This window comes from Sphaerodactylus townsendi, linkage group LG01, assembly GCF_021028975.2.
Source record: "Sphaerodactylus townsendi isolate TG3544 linkage group LG01, MPM_Stown_v2.3, whole genome shotgun sequence".
In the NCBI taxonomy this organism is placed as follows: Eukaryota; Metazoa; Chordata; class Lepidosauria; order Squamata; family Sphaerodactylidae; genus Sphaerodactylus; species Sphaerodactylus townsendi.
The window spans coordinates 177,936,395-177,953,134 of NC_059425.1; the positions used below are offsets into that span (position 1 = coordinate 177,936,395).

General features: G+C 48.7%; 1 protein-coding gene across 1 annotated transcript in view; it reads left to right on the forward strand.

Annotated features, from left to right (window-relative positions):
- COL6A1 (collagen type VI alpha 1 chain) overlaps nucleotides 1–16,740 on the forward strand; it is a 73,116-nt gene that overhangs the window by 20,799 nt on the left and 35,577 nt on the right. The window contains exons 10-19 of the mRNA XM_048500759.1: nucleotides 361–405; nucleotides 504–530; nucleotides 2,243–2,269; nucleotides 3,050–3,094; nucleotides 4,275–4,328; nucleotides 5,388–5,450; nucleotides 7,720–7,782; nucleotides 9,796–9,849; nucleotides 9,937–9,972; nucleotides 11,463–11,525. Coding sequence (XP_048356716.1) covers nucleotides 361–405; nucleotides 504–530; nucleotides 2,243–2,269; nucleotides 3,050–3,094; nucleotides 4,275–4,328; nucleotides 5,388–5,450; nucleotides 7,720–7,782; nucleotides 9,796–9,849; nucleotides 9,937–9,972; nucleotides 11,463–11,525 — 477 coding nt within the window. The remainder of the gene's footprint in view (nucleotides 1–360; nucleotides 406–503; nucleotides 531–2,242; nucleotides 2,270–3,049; nucleotides 3,095–4,274; nucleotides 4,329–5,387; nucleotides 5,451–7,719; nucleotides 7,783–9,795; nucleotides 9,850–9,936; nucleotides 9,973–11,462; nucleotides 11,526–16,740) is intronic.

Genomic DNA, 16,740 nt, shown 5'->3' on the forward strand with positions numbered 1-16,740 from the left:
CCAGCATCACAGCGGCTGCCCATGGGGGGGGTGCAAAACTCAGATTTTGCACTGGGCTCCATTTTCCCTAGCTACGGCTCTGTCCAGAGCGGAAGGCAGAAGGGACTGCTGTCTCTGGCCTTGGAGAGCTGCTTTTATAAACACTGAGGCTGGGGGTGGGGCTTGGGGAGGCGTGGCCATGCCCCCAGGGGCAAATGGGGTGTGGCTCTGCCCCCGAACTCCCCCATAAAAAAATCTATACCTACGTCACTGCCAGGAAACAACCTTCTATTCAAAGCAGATATTTCCTTTAGTTTCTTAATGATGAAGTTGACTACCTCAGCATTATTTGTGACTGCTGCTCTTATTGCTTTACTTTAGGGGAAGCAAGGTGACCCCGGCCCTGTTGGTTACCAAGGGATGAAGGTGAGCATGACTTCTTCTTGTTGTTCTTTATGCCTCAGAATTAAATTTTGTCTCCTGTCTTCTCATGTCTTCATTTTTGTTCTTCTTGTCCTTTATAGGGAGAAAAAGGAGGCCGAGGTGACAAGGTAAGTGTGCTGTTGACTGACTGATAATGCAATCCTATACATGTTTACTTAGAAGTAAGTTCCACTGTTTCTGATGAGATTTACTTCCAGGTAAGGGTGCATGCCACCTGGCAACCTGCACTTTGATATTTGTTCATTTACTTTTGACTGATGCTGTTAGGTTTCCATCCAGTTTCCTAAGGCATTTGATTCTTCCACATACTGTTCATTGCCTACAATACTTTCTTCTTGTTGTTTTTCTGGCCACAATCCCTTTCCTAATAGAGCTGAGTGTCAAATATAGGGGCGCCATGATTTGGCATATTTTATCTTCTTGTGAAGCAGGCATTACAAGTAAGTAAATGTATCCTTGCAACAATCACTAGTCAGACATCAGAGTACCTTTACTGGCATTTGTACAAAGACATCCAGTAAACACGTTGGGGAAAGAACCATATTAAAAATAGCACCTCAACCGGTACATCAAAAAGCAATAACAAGTCATTTCCGAGACCGATAGTTGAAGAGTGGTTGACTTTATCACATTCGATTGCAAGTTGGGTCATAATTTCTGCTAAAAATTTAGCTACCAAATCCATTGTGAACAGGCCTTTGCGGGTAGAGGTGTGGCCCTTCCCGCTCAGGTTACATAACTCCCATCAACTGAAATAAAACACCAGACAATATTTAGTGTGGATAAGAAATCCAAACGCTCACTGGCCAGGCTCGGAGTGGGCCCTGGACCACATGGCAGGCAGGGCCCACTCCGATGACGTGCTCTCCCACGACTCGCGAGAGCACGTCGGCCAATCCAGGCTCAGCCCTCCCGCATGCGTAGACCACCCAGCCTTTGTGCATGCGTGCGCCGGGCCCAGACGCTGCCTGTCTGCCCACAACAGGGCAGACGGCTTCACTGGGGCCCGTCCACCTCCCTGCAATGGCGGCCGCGTCTCAGGCTTTGTCCCTCAAAAGAGTTTTTATCACTCAAGAGAGTTTTTAATTAGTTTGTCATCGTTGTGACATTGATGACCTTTTCGTATTAAATAGCATCTCAAAGACTAGCGTGGGTAGGCAGATTGTTTAAAATTACTTAATAAATGGGGTAGAGAATCTGGAATGTCACAGCCGAAGAAACATCGTCTCTGCTGGAATGGAATCTGTTTATATCCTCCATCAAGTGGCATTTGATGGGAAGGCATTTAAACATGCCAGCGTGAAAGCCTGACAGATAGATGGAGAGTCCAGAGAAGCTAAGTAAGACATTGGTCTCTCATATAGGTAGGAAAGTGGAATGCACAAGTTTTTTCTATAGTTCCTGCAAAAAAGTGGAGTGCACAAGTTTTTTCCATAGTTCCTGCGCCCAGGGTCATGGGTGACCCAATGTCCCTATAGGCCTGTGGTGGCGAACCTTTGGCACTCCAGATGTTATGGACTACAATTCCCATCAGCCCCTTCCAGCATGGCCAATTGGCCATGCTGGAAGGGGCTGATGGGAATTGTAGTCCATAACATCTGGAGTGCCAAAGGTTCGCCACCACTTCTATAGGCCATACACCTCTGGTTGACAACTGCTGTGGACAGAAACGGAAAGGTTATCAGCTCCTATTTTCCATCTTCTTGCTTTTCTGTTATTTGGCACAAGAGCAAAAGTTCAGCTAGGTGGACTCTGAGGTCCATCTCACAGTAGGCACCATAAATGATACTAATTTCTCAATATCTTTTCTCACACGCAGGGCTCCAGAGGTTCAAAAGGATCCAAGGTATGTGCATGGTTTATTTATTCAATATTGATTGATTTTTTAAAAAAATTGTACATCATTTATATACTGCCTCTCTTCCTGATGGGGAACCCAAACGGCTTATGTTATCCTCTCTTGTATTTAATCGTCACAACCACCTTGTAAGATAGTTTAGCTGACCGTGAGGTGGTTTAGCTGACTGTCCCAAGATCACTCAGTAAGCTTCCATGGCACAAGAAGAGGAAGAGTTTGGATTTATACCCCGCCTTTCTCTCCTGTAAGGAGACTCAAAGGGGCTTACAAGTTCCTTTCCTTTCTTCTTCCCCCAGCAGACACCTTGTGAGGGTAGGTGGGGCTGAGAGAGTTCTGAGAGAACTGTGACTAGCCCAAGGTCACTCAGCAAGAGCGTAGGAGTGGGGAAACCAATCTAGTTCACCAGATGAAAGTCCGCTGCTCAGGTGGAGGAGTGAGGAATCAAACCTGGTTCTCCACCTTCTCTTAACCAACCACACCATCCTGAGTCTCCCAAGCCCTAATCTGACACTTTAACCACTACCCCACATGGTTCTCCTATACGTATATCCCACTTTTCTTTTCTCAGGAAACTCTGGGTGGCATACAAAGAATTCTCTGGCACCTCACACAGCTTCAGCAATTTTACTGCCTACTGCACCTTCCCGTTCCACCCTGCGTCCCAAGGCCTGGGGGTTTTTCTGTTGTTGATTCTGCTTTGCAGGATTTTGCTCAATAAAACACTTGTTCCATTTCTTGGCATTCATTCTGTTCTTTTCCTGCTTTCAGGGGGAGAAGGGCAAGCGTGGGATTGACGGCATTGACGGCAGAAAGGTAGAGTTTCAACTTTGGGTGGTGAAGCGTCCCGTCTCAGACCCTTTCTGAGCATCTGGAGGTCTCTCGTTTCCTCTCTTAAGGACTAACTGTTATGTTACCAAGCTTTTCTTTAGTTGCCAAGCAACAGAAAATGTATAAAGCAAGCAAGTTTTAAACAGAAGTGCACGAATGAGATATCTGAAAAAAACTGATTGCAGGAAAACTCTAGCTGTACGAGACCCTGCAACGGTGACTAAAGGGAACTGTCGCATTCAGAAGCAGTGAATCAGCTGTGAATCAGACCACTGGCCTGATCCAGCAGGGCTCTTCTTATGTTCTTTCGAGCCCAGCCAGAAGCAACTTAAGCCTAAATGTCATCCACAAGAATCAAGTACAGCAGGAGGAGGTGGATCTCTTCGGTTCCCAGTCCCCTGCAATGAATGGAGCATTTTCTCCCACTGTGGTTCCTTTGCCTGCCAATATTTATCTGTTTACATTTATTCCCCGCCTTTATCTGGGCAGGCTGCAATGAAAATCATGAAAATGTCACACAACAATGATAAGATCACAATAAAACCCTATCCTAAAAACTCCAAAACAATCTAAGAAAGTGGTGGCGAACCTTTGGCACTCCAGATGTTATGGACTACAATTCCCATCAGCCCCTGCCAGCATGGTCAATTGACCATGCTGGCAGGGGCTGATGGGAATTGTAGTCCATAACATCTGGAGTGCCAAAGGTTGGCCACCACGGATCTAAGATCTCCTGCACCCACCCCACCCACAAAAGGGGGAGGGGTGCACAGATGACCTCAAGGGGCCCCCTTCCAGTTGAGGTAGTCAGCCAAATGCCCAGATAAAGAGGAGGGTCTTCGCCAGGCACCAAAACTAGGAGTTGATGCCTGGTGAACCTCTGAATGGAGGGCATTCCACAATGTAGGAGCCACTGCAGAGAAGGCCCTCCGGGCTGCCCCCCCCTCCAAAGGAGGCGGGACAGCAAGATGGACTTCCCCCGCCAATCTCAGCACCCAGGCAGGAATATATGGGCAGATGCACTCTCTTAGGTACCCCCAGACCGAAGCTGTATTGTACCTCCAGTTGCCATATTCCATAGAGGCTCATTGCAGTTTTTGAGAATATGACTGATCACTGTGCCTTGTAAGAAGAATTAACTTGGACACCTCTTCTTTCCTTATAGGGCGAGCCTGGATTTCATGGGTTACCTGGATGTAAAGGATCCCCTGGATTTGATGTATGTAGCTTTAACAGATGGCATTTCTAGTCCCAACAGCTGCCAGCCATAGATCTGATCACATAGCTGTGAAAACAGATGTATAGATGCAGACAAATTTGGATCTGACCAGTTTTGGGGGCTGGTGAAAAGGAGAGGAAGGGACTCACCTAAGAGGCAATGGTGGGGGATCATGGGACCTACGTATGTGGGCAAAAGTCATATGGAATGGGTGTGGGAATACAGAGAAGGATTGTGAGACCAAGCTGAAAAGTAGGCTGGACCAATGCACTGAATGAGTATCAAGGTCTCCCAGGAGTGCGGTTGAAGGGGTAGCGGACTCTGTAACATAGGTACGTCCCAGGAGGCAGTTCTGGGATGGCTATAAAGTAACAGCAAAGCTAGTCTGGGATTGGGGGCCTGGAGACCAAACCCTATTAGGAAAGGCTGAGGGATTTGGGAATGTTTAGTCTGGAGAAGATGCGGTCGAGGGGACTTGATTGTTCTCTTGAGCTATTCGAAAGGCTTTTGCTTTAAGGAGGACAGGGAGCTGTTCCTGTTGACAGTAGAGGATGGGACTCACAATAGTGGGTTTAAATTATGGGTGAAATGGTACCTGATGGATACTAGGAAACGTTTTTTACAGTAAGAGCAGTTCAGCAGTGGGATCGGCTACCTGGGGAGCGGGTGAACTTCCCTTCACTGTCAGTCTTCAATCCGAGGCTGGACAAACACTTCTCAAAGATGCTTTAGGCCAGTGGTGGCGAACCTTTGGCACTCCAGATGTTATGGACTACAATTCCCATCAGCCCCTGCCAACATGGCCAATTGGCAGGGGTTGATGGGAATTGTAGTCCATAACATCTGGAGTGCCAAAGGTTCGCCACCACGGCTTTAGGCTGATCCTGTGTCCAGCCAGGGGCCTGTGTGGCCCCTTGCAACTATGATTTTGTGATTCCTGCCCAAGGCACATATTCGCCTCTTCAACCAGCTCTATTGAGAAGCTCTGCACTACACAAAACTATGTACTAAACTTTTCATTTTCTGCACATGCTCATTATCCCTTGGTTTTTTTAAAAGGGCCTGCGAGGACCTCCTGGACCAAAAGGCGATCCTGGTCCTTATGGGCCCAAAGGAGGACCGGTGAGTTAGAATCTTCTGTTTTCTTCTGATGACCTGGGTCACAATTGGTTACATCCTGGCCGAGAGTCAGTTCCACTCCAAAATGTGGAAGCAAGCTGAACATCATTCTTGCAGTACAGTCTGTCTCAAAAAAAGAGAGATGTTGGTAGGATTGTATATTTCTCCATCACAGAACTCAACATGCCGGACCTTCTTTGTAGAATGCTCAGCTTGTGTCAAAGTGCCTACCTAGCCCTGCTCCCCGCCCCCAGAGGTGGGATCCAATCAGTTCTCACCACTTCTTTAGAAGTGGTTACTCATTTTTTCTGAGTGCCGAGAAGGGGTTACTAAAGCAACCCCCCTGCCCAATAGGGACTGGAGGTGCGTGTGTGCGGCGGCGCCACTGTTTGAATCCCACCACCATAGGAACCTGTTATTAAAATTTTTGGATCCCACCACTGCCCACCCCCCATTCATTTGAAAGGAAAAATACATTTTGGCATTCAATTTAGCGTGTCCAGTAAGCGCAGAACAATGGTTTTGAACAAGGCAGCATGTAAAATAGAATTATAATTCTCATATTCGTTCAGGACTATATTCTAAGGCGGAAGCATACCGTTTTTCTTGGCTGCTGCACCTCAGGCGACTGTACCAACATCGTTTTTCTGAGGCAAAGTATGGAATGAAGGCAAACTTTCAGTAACACTGTTGCCGAAAACTATTGCAAGTCCTTTTTTTCCCCTTCTGCACAAAAACGCATCACTGCTTCCAAAACAAACATGATAGAGATCATGGTGTTGAGCACAACTGCAACGGCAACAGTCCATTTGCGGAAGCGGGGCCCTCAGTTTTCCTGGTGAACTTTGTCAAGAGGAATATGTAGGAAAGGGCAGTTGTGCAGAGGACCTTGGGCAGCCACCATTTGGATGACATCCCAGTTTCCCACTTCATATTTCAGCGAGGGCCGATAAACTATTTTTTTCTCTTGTGCTGCTGCCACAAAGAGATGCAAATTAGGCAATAAAATGGCCCACAATGAAGCAATTTTGAAGTCGGTTCATCAGTCTCAAGCTGTCAAGATTTCATCCCTATCATTCCTGGTGAATTGCCGAACATCTGGATCAAGACGATAGCTGCCACTGCATAAGTGTTAGCCAGAAGTAAGAGATACCTTGGCCCTGATCATGTTTTGCTATCTTTCTTCAGCTGTATTCTAATTCTTAATATGAACACTTTGTGGATCTGTTCTGGATAGATCAGGCTGGCCTCATCTCATCAGATCTGAGAAGCTAGCAGGGTCGGCCCTGGTTAGCAATTGGACGGGAGACCACCAAGCTGTAGTTCCCCGCACCTTGGTAGGGAACTGCATGGAAGCTCCCTACCACCGAGTGGCACAGAGCCACCCAGGAGAGCTCTGCGAGAGCTCCCCCTGTTGGCGGCCAGCCAACCTGCATGGCACCAATATGGTGTCTGTGCCGCCACTCGGCCACGCAAGTTACGGGAATGTTGCCACCAAAGAATGCCAGTGTTGCTGTGCGGACGAAGGCAATGGCAAACCACCTCTTGCCTTGAAAACCTACAGGGTTGCCATAAATCAACTGTAACTTAACAGCATTTTACACACACACAACTGTATGATGATACTGGTAGCAATCAAATGTCCTTATCCGTGGCCTACACCACCAAGAAGAAACTCTTTCCCTTCTGCCACGAAGAGCTTTCTATTTCAGCTCATAAACAGAAGCTTTTAGAAAAATCAGTACTTAAGATACTGACTGTAATCTAAATTCTGCCGCCAGTGAGCGGGAAAATTCCTTTTTGATGTTGTTAAATGGAGGGGGCTTTGGGCCTGCAGCACACTCTAGTTTAATTAGATGTCTCGTGGGCATGAGGAGACCACAACTTTTGTGCATTCTGGTATGTTTTGCTTAGTTCAGTTTATTATTACGGTCTTTGAGGAGCCATTACATCCAACTCGTTTCACCACTCTGAGAATGAAGATGTTAAAAATGGGATTGAGAAGTCCAGGGTGGGTCTAGAACTCACCCGGTGGTGTCATCAAGCAAAAACCAGAACATAGAAGTCTGGATGCTGTCCAACCCTCACCATCCCTAAAGACTTGGATTGGTGGGTTCTCAATCCTATTTCATGTTATTATGAACCAATCAGGCTTGAAGGCCTCTTCAGCAAAACTATGCATATGATTATGATTGAAAAAAGGGTCACTGAACTCACAATAACGGGCCTGTGTTTTCCTGCTTAATTCTGTTCTGGTTTTGTGCCTACCTAGGGAGATCCCGGGCTTGACGGAAGAGCAGGTAGACCTGGGAATACTGGAGTCCCTGGAGAAAAGGTATGGCGGCACAGAGGATGTCTCAATCATCTTTAACCATTGCAGTTGGGGTTGGGGAGTGGCTAGGTTGCTGATTCAGGCCAGCATGCAGCAAGCTTTAAAGAGCTCGGTCTTACGCAGCTAAAATAGTTGGGGCAAGGCATTAGAATCACGCATTCACTGAGGCACAAACTCCAACCTTCATCTACAAGGGAGACAGGATCCCTAGCATTTGTCTGAGCAATTTCAGAATGCGGTATGTGTGAGAATAGGGTCAGGGGATGTGCCCTGATGTCATCTCTTTTGCCTACCCCATTGTCCCATCCAGCATACAGAGGGGGACATGAAATGCCCTGCTTTCCAGAATTACATCTGATCTCCAGACAACAGACATTAGTTCCTCTGGAGAAAATGGCGGCTTCGGTGGGCGGACTCTATGGGGCTTTCCCCACAGACAGAGTTGAACTAGTTTCTACCTAGGTTTGCCTCAGTGAATCCCCACTGCCACCGAGCTCAACATTGTTTTGTCTCAGTTCCTGCCCCCCCTCAGAACTGTAACATCCTTGTCGCAGTTATGAACTACACTTTTCTGCCGCAACAAGGTCAATACCGCTTCGAAGCTTCGAAGTGGGGAAGCATTGAAACAACACCTCATCCGTTTAACCAATCACAAGCCGCTTTTGTGGCATGCGCAGAACGGGAGAGTCGTGGCGGGCAGAAAGCGCGCCTTTTTAAAAAATAACTTCCTCTGACGTTTCGAAGCTACAAGCATATGACTGCTACCAATGCTTCATAGCTCCGACTGAAGCAGTTTGGCCCATTAGTGCTACGTAGTTGCAATGTACGAAAACTGTAAAAAAAAAAAGAACGCTCCCGTTTCCCGCCATAACACAAGCACCAATCACGATCGAGGAGTGAAACAGGCACCATGATGATCCCGCCCACTTAGCTCGGTTCCAGGGGGCCAACTCAGTTGCTGTGGGGACAGCCTGGAATCGCCGTCCACTGAAGGGAACCAAGTTGACCTTAGCTCCCTTCTGTAGTGGGGAAAGCCCTTGTGACATTCTAATACTTTGATGTTCCTCCCCTCCATAAGCCCCGCCCTCCCGAGGGGCCACCCCCCAATCTCAAGAATTTCCCAACCCAGAGGTGACAACCTAGCCAACGATTCCCAACCAGGGTTCCATGGTACCCTGGGGTGCTGTGATCATGTCCCAGGGGTACCACAGCAACGCTAACGGCCCCCCTCACTTTTGGAATGTCTCCCACCGGCACCTGCAAGGGCATGGAGCTGTCCCAGAGGGCAGGGCCTGCTGCAAGGTCAACAGCCACACACCCCCCCCCCCCGTGCTTCCCTTCACCCTGGGAGGGAAAGGTGGGCGGGTGGCAAGCAAGGGCACTGGGTGGGGGAAGGGGGGATGGCAGGGGTACTGTGAGATATGAAGAGCGAGGTCAAGGGTACCATGACGTCGAAAAGGTTGGGAAACACTGACCTAGGCTCACAACCAGCTAAACCATTTCCCTTGGAGTTCAGCTGTCAGAATTGTGGGGTAGTGCTGCTCTAGGACTTGTTTGCTGTGGTCCAGAACCCCATGAGTGGGAGGCCTTTCATCTATGCCTGGGCCTCAGCCAGTTAGCATGCGTGACTGTGCATGTCACTGAGCGGAATCGAGATTTTGCTGGCCTATGCAGCCATTTTCTCTCAAGCACTGGGACAAAGCCAGAAGTGAGATGACCGGAATTCTTCCAGCTTCAACTTCAGAAGCATTTCTTCTTTCAAACCCTTGTATAGCAGAAAACTATGCATAATTAAAGACTGTAAACAAGATTAAAGACCCCCAACCCACCTCCAAAGTACTGGGTTTCAGGCTTCTTCTTTATAAGGCCAGTTGGGTTAAGATTTTGCCTGGAAGATTGCAAAGCGTGAAACCTTGCTCCGAGAGGCCACATCGATTTCCGTTGCATGTGGCTACCCCCAAGTCAAGTCCTCCCAAACAATCCTTTGGTTTCAATTGTTTCTTTTCTCTTGTTCAGGGTCAGCCGGGGAGCTCTGGAGGTGCTGGAGAGAAAGGAGAATCGGGAGATGAGGTACGCCATAAAACTTTCTCCGGGACTGAAGGGTCGGAGTGGAGCACAGAACGAAAGGTTCCAATGTTTCTTTTCCTTTCGTTGTAGGGCAACCCTGGTCCAGATGGCCCTGTTGGAGAGAGGGTAAGGTGACAGTCTTCTTTGGAGGTTCAATTTGCCAGTGAAGTGAGCAACCTGGAAACTTGTGTTGCTTAAATCTCAGGGAGCCAAGTAGAGGCTGGGTGGGCTCATCCATTTAGAGCAGGGGTGTCCAACTCTGGCGCCCCATCGTGGCAGGGGCTGATGGGAATTGTAGTCCATGAACATCTGGGGCGCCAGAGTTGGACACCCCTGATTTAGAGCAAGGCAAACAAATGCAACCGCCTCTGATATGCTGTAGCACAGAGTCTTGTTTATCCTGACGCAAGTCACACTGCGGTCAGTAGGGATTACCTTCTAAGTAAAGGTGTAGAAGGACAAATGTGACTCCGGATTCTTCCAGCAAGAGTTTCTTTCCCATTTCAAAAGTTATCCTTTGGCAAAAGTTATCCCGGCGACTCCTATGCAAAGCCCATCGCTGTTTCCCACCTGCCCGACTGGCAGGTGTAAAGAATTGCAGATTGTGCAGGAACAAAACCGTTTGCCCACAGGAAACTGTGATGCAGACACACACACCCTCCCCAAGATGGCATCCTTCCCTCTGCCCCAGGTATATCTCTGGATATGTTACAGAAGGAAGCAGAAACAGTGTTTTTCTTTGCTGGGAAATTTCCTTAGACCAAGGGTTCCCTGGAAAACACCCTAATATCCATCCACCACTACTCAAGAATCTCTTGAAAATCTCTAGACCGAGTTGCTGAGAAAGTATCCTTCTAGCACAGTACTAGAGCAATAACAAAGTGACAAGGTAGAAACCCTAGAAAATGCTTTAGAACCATGTGATTGTGGATCAGAAGAAGTTTCCCAGTATGGATATCTATCCCCAAACAGCCCCTAAAGGAAGTGCTTTCCTGGTTGGGTGTTTTATGACTTGTTGGAAATCTTGTGGCAGAGGCTAGACATCCAAGAGATGTCCTTGCTTTGAATTTCCTCTGCCTTGAGCAAGGAGCAGATGAGTTGGCCTAGAACCGTGGTGGCGGAACTTTGGCACTCCAGATGTTATGGATTACAATTCCCATCAGCCCCTGCCAGCATGGCCAATTGGCCACCACTGGCCTAGAACATAGGTGCAGCCTAGAACATAGTTGGCCTAGAACATAGGTGCAGCCTAAACTTGCAGCCCTCCAGATGTTATAGACTACAGTTCCCATCATCCCCTGCCAGCATCATGCTGGCAGGGGATGATAGGAACTGTAGTCTATAACATCTGGAGGGCCACGAGTTTGACACCTGTGGCCTAGAAGGTCCCATCCAACTCCAGGGATCTCTAACATCGTTCCCCATTAAGGACCAACATGATACTTCCACAACCAAGGTAACCACTGGATAAGAAAAGGGTTGCTCTTTAAGTCATTGTCCTGCCCTGGTATATTTGGCAGTCCTTCCCCAGCACAGAAGCCGGTAGGTCGGTTAGAGGAATAGGTGAGTCTAATGTGTAAAATATTTCTAAGTGCAATATGTTCCTTCTCATGCAGGGAGCCAATGGGGAAAGGGGGCCACAAGGTATCCCTGGCGTCCGTGGACCGAGAGGGGAAAAGGTAAAGCAAAAATACTCCACGGTTCAGTAGGGGAGTTCTCCCTTTGCATAAGCATAAGCATTTTATTGTCATTGTGCACGCACAACGAAATTTACAGCAGCATTCCTCGATGCACACAATTTCAGACTCATACCCCATCCTCACTTTCCCCTTCCTCCACCCATCCCTACATAGCCCCAAACACATCAACACGAAGCCGCGGAGTTTAGCATAGCCACAGCTATAGAGTAGAAGCTGTCTCTAAGTCTCTTTGTCCTAGTTTTGATAGACCTGTATCGTCTACTGGATGGTAACAGTTCAAAAAGAGAGTGTGCTGGATGAGACGGGTCTCAGAATATTTTGGGGCTTTCTTTAGAAGCTTCTTCGGAAGATTACTAGAGTTCTTCCAAGGAGTGGGAGAGGGCAGCCGATAATCCCTCTGTGCAGTAGTGATCACCCTTTGGAGCGCTTCTTCCCATCTGCCACTGTGAAACTAGGAGAACCAATGCTACACAGAATGCAGTAGGTTAAGACACTCTCTATAGCACAGCGGTAAAAGGACACCAGGAGTTTTCCATTCAGTTGTTGTTTCCTTAAAAGTCTCAGATAGTACAGACTTTGCTGGGCCTTCTTAACCACCGCAGCAGTCTGTACACCCCAGGTCAAGTCCTCTTTAATCATAACGCCCAGAAATTTAAAACTAGCCACCCGCTCTACTTGATCTCCATTTATAGTCAAGGGCTGAATTCCTGAGCTATTCCTTCTATAGTCCACTATAAGCTCCTTTGTCTTGTTAGTATTAAGAACCAGGTTATTTTCCTTTTGTTGTGCAGCTCTAAGCATCCATGGAAGTTGTTCAAGCTGCGACAGAAAGAGAGAGATGTTGAGGCTAAGGGTGCCTGCCCTGGGATGGGAAACACCTGGAGATTTTGGGAGTGGAGCCTGGGGAAGTAGAGATTTTAAAGGAGGAGGATTTCAGTGGGATATAATGCCATAGGCGTTTTCCGGATGGACGTAATGTCCCAGGGGAAAACCGGGATCATACATACCAGGATGTTCGTATCTCGGTTTCTCCCTCCGCACGGCTCTGTCAAGCGCACTCAGGCCGGGAGGAAGAACTCCAGGCGATTGTGCACGGCGCCTGGTTCGGCTTCATTTTGAACGCCAACGTTGCCGCGTATTCACGAAGTGTTCCGTTCTGATTGGCTGCAGGCGGCAAGGCGGGGAAAATAAACCACTCCGCCTCCCGTGGTGTTTTCATGGGAGCGGGAGCGGCAGGGGGTTCTCCAAAAGAACCGCCGACTTGGCGGGGTTTGAAAGTCGCGGGGTAAGAGAAATCTCGTGGGGCGGGCCCAAGTTAGGCCCAGAAGCCATGCAGAAGTCATGGCCGAACCAGGATGTTTCACCTCCTTATCCCAGGATATAGGGTCCGTGCGGAAAACACCATAGAATCTACCCTCCAAAGCAGCCTTTTTCTCCAGGGGACCTGATCTCTGTCACCTGATATCCAGGTGATCACCTGATATCCAGATCTCACCTGGAGATTGGCAACCATAGCTGAGGCAATGTTTGCACTTGCATGACCAAGCTCTGGCCCTTTATGCTTAACTGGGGCAAGGGAACCCGAGCTTGTCCCATGGAAGCCACAGTAAGCACAGGTCAGTGGGCTCTCAGTTTGTTTGTGTAGTGCCATTTCTGCTACCCACCTATCTTCTCCTCTGCCCCCACATCAGTGGCGTACATCCTGTTTATGTACACTGACCATACACCCTTCTTAACATGCGCACAAACCTATTGCTAACTGAACCACTGAGCATTATCGCAAAAGATTACTAGCATTTCACTCAAGATTGTTGTGATGCTGGAGAGATAACCAGATTTCTTGTGATATACGTTCTGGGCCTACTTTGTCAGATGTGTAAAGATCCATATATTTGACAGATTTATAAGCCTTGATAAATCTGTGAGTTTTTAAGGTGCCCAAAAAGCCTTTCTTATTTTGTTTTGGTGCAACAGTCTAACCTTTGGGGTGCCGTGTGGTTTCCGGGCTGTATGGCCGTGTTCTAGCAGCATTCTCTCCTGACGTTTCGCCTGCATCTGTGGCTGGCATCTTCAGATCCAAACTTTTCTTCTTCTTCTTAAGGGGGGTGTCAAACATGAGGCGCAATGACCATAAATCCAGCTGTTTGGGAGCCAGATAGGGAGCGAAGTGGGGAGATTGCTTCAGCTGGCTTGCGGGCCTGATAAGCCCTCTCTAGCTGAGGTAGCCGCCCACTCCCAGCGCCACACCCACCCATGTCCCCGACCAACTAATCACATTTATGTTATATCTGGCCCTTGTCGCAAGTGAGTTCGCCTTACAGTTTCTCACCTTCATTAACCACACTGGCGATTTCTGCAGAGAGATCTTGAAAGCTTCCTGTGAAGCCCAAAACAGCCTTCGTGTAAGGTTGGATTTCTTCAAAGAGGAAAATGTAGCATTTAAGACAGGTCATCAGATTCATGAAGAGAGGCCGTTGCTCGGTGGAAGACCATCTGCTTGGCGTGCAAAAGGTCCCGGGTTCAATTCCTGGCATCTCCAATTGAGGGACCGGGTGGTAGGTGTTGTGAAAGTCTCAGAGGCATATCTAGGGAATATTTAGCCCAGTGTAAAATCTGAGTTTTCCAGGGGTCCCCCCTCCCACATCGGCGACTGCCCTCCCCCACCACGACCAAATAACATTTTTTGCACCTGGTCCAGGGGGAAGGAGGAGGGGGATTGGGGGTGAGTTTCTGCCCCCATGTGACTAAATGGTTACAGCCCAGGGACTTTTGACCCCATATGTATAAGGCAGCTTCACTTGACCCCAGATCAGTGATGGCGAACCTTTTCGAGACCGAGTGCCCAAACTGCACCCCAAAACCCACTTATTTATCGCAAAGTGCCAACACGGCAATTTAACCTGAATGCTGAGGTTTTAGTTTAGAAAAAGCAGTTGGCTCCGAGGCGTGCGTTACTCAGGAGTAAGCTTGGTGGTAGTCGGTGGCTTTGCTTTGAAGCAACCGTGCAACTTTTCCAACGGGTGAATCACGACCCTAAGAGGGTTTACTCAGAAGTAAACCCCATTGCCAGCAACTGAGCTTACTCCTAGGTAAAGAATCGCACTTCAGTTCTTCCCATGAAAATCAGTGGGGTTTAACAGCGCTTAACAGGGTTACCTACACTGCTTCCGCAAAACTAGGTCTTAGGTTTAATGCTAATAATTGAGCCCAGCAGCCCAGGCCAGCCTAGATGTGTGTGTGTGGGGAGCACTCTGTTTGCACGTGCCCACAGAGAGGGCTCTGAGTGCCACCTCTGGCACCCGTGCCATAGGTTCGCCACCACTGCCCAAGATGAATGGAAAAATAGTTCTAATTAGTGCAAACGCCTAAACCAGGGGTAGGGAACCTGCGGCTCTCCAGATGTTCAGGAACTACAATTCCCATCAGCCCCTGTCAGCATGGCCAATTGGCCATGCTGGCAGGGGCTGATGGGAATTGTAGTTCCTGAACATCTGGAGAGCCGCAGGTTCCCTACCCCTGGCCTAAACGAACAGGCCTTTTCGCGTCCACTCCCTACATTCTTACCTGTTTCCATGAACACCCAGTTCTGCACAGAAGTTCTTGTCACTGCGTTGGCGTGGAGACTCTCTGTGAGTCACCGGGCCGTTCCTGAACCGCCTTCATAGATTGGTGCTAAACAAACCAAGAACTGTGTGGCTGCAGAGGGGAGAATGTCTCTCTTTCACTGGGAGGGGGCTGAAATTCCTCTATAAGAGGTGGGAGCGAGCTGGAAACATTTTTGAATGTCTGCCCCAAGCTGAGTCATCCTAACGGCACATGAGTCGAACTGGGCATTGGGTAGCATTTGTCTGTCCAAAACCAACATGGGCAGTGCCCCCATCTTACGCCAGGGTGGATGGAAAAATGTGCTAGAGCCACTGAAGGAGAAGTTAGAGCTGCTGATTTTTTTTAACACGATTGCCTTTGGGAGCTTCTGTGTTCATCTGCTCAATGCCCGCTCATGAGGAGATGTGTCCTACCTTGCAAGCTCCAGGGGTAATCTGTGTGACTGCAGAGGGGAGAATGTCTCTCTTTAATTGGTCCCTGGCCCCTCAATGATGCGGCTGGCCTCCACTCGGGCCAGGGCCTTTACGGCTCTGGCACCGGCCTGGTGGAACACTCTTCCTCCCGCTGTCCGGGCCCTGCGGAACTTGGGTGATTTCCGCAGGGCCTGTAAGACTGAGTTGTTCCACCGGGCCTTTGGAGAGACCAGCCGCTGAGTGTGCCCCCCCCCACTGTTCCATATGGGTCTTTGTTCCATGTGAGTCCCTAATATCATTGGGTTTTATCATCTCCCCTCTCTCCTCTTTTCCTGGGAGAGAGCCAGGACCCTCAGTTTGCAAGAGAGGAGTAAATATGTTAATGTTTTGGTGCCAAATCCAAAATGGCTGGAGATGGAGTCAAGTGGATAACTCTCTCCTGTGAAGAAAAGCCTGAAGAGGGAATGAACCACATGTTGCCTACCAGTCCCCCTCATCCTCCAATGGAAAACTCTTTCATTTCAATTAAGGCAGCCAGTAGCAAGTACTGCCTAATGGTGGCCCTAACCACTTTCTGGGTCTTTCCCCACTTACCTTAAGCCCCGCACTACTTGAGGAGAGTAGCGCGGGGTCCCCCGGCACTCCCCACGAGAGGGGCGGTGACAGCGCAGCCGCCCCAACACGCCCCCTCAGCATGCAGTATCCCTGGCGCTCTTGCAAAGGGCGCCTTTTGATGACCCCGTGCAGAGCGTGGGGTCGTGGGGACGCCCGGATGCGCACCAGGGATGCCGGCCGCTGAGAGCAGCGCGCGGCATAGGGGGATCATGCTGAGTGGGGAAATGCCCTCTGAAAAGCTTGGCAAGAGTCAAGGGACATGTTCTAGAAGGTTCCTGTTCCATCTTGTCTTTGCAAAGTTCTGAAGGCTACTTTTGCTCTCGTGAGGGTTTGATTTGCATTGTCTGTTTTCAACTCATACTAACTTCTCTGAAGTATATTTGTCGTGTATTACTCTCTGAAAGTGTTTAGGATTTGGCTGTCTGTTGTGAAGGAACTTCCTGAGCTGACTGCAAACAGTTTTGTTCTGTGGAGCCCATACAAGCACACGACCCTGTAAATCTGCCCCCGTGGCATCAGGAGTCGTGTTTACATCTTATCTAAATTTCCGCTTTCTGTTT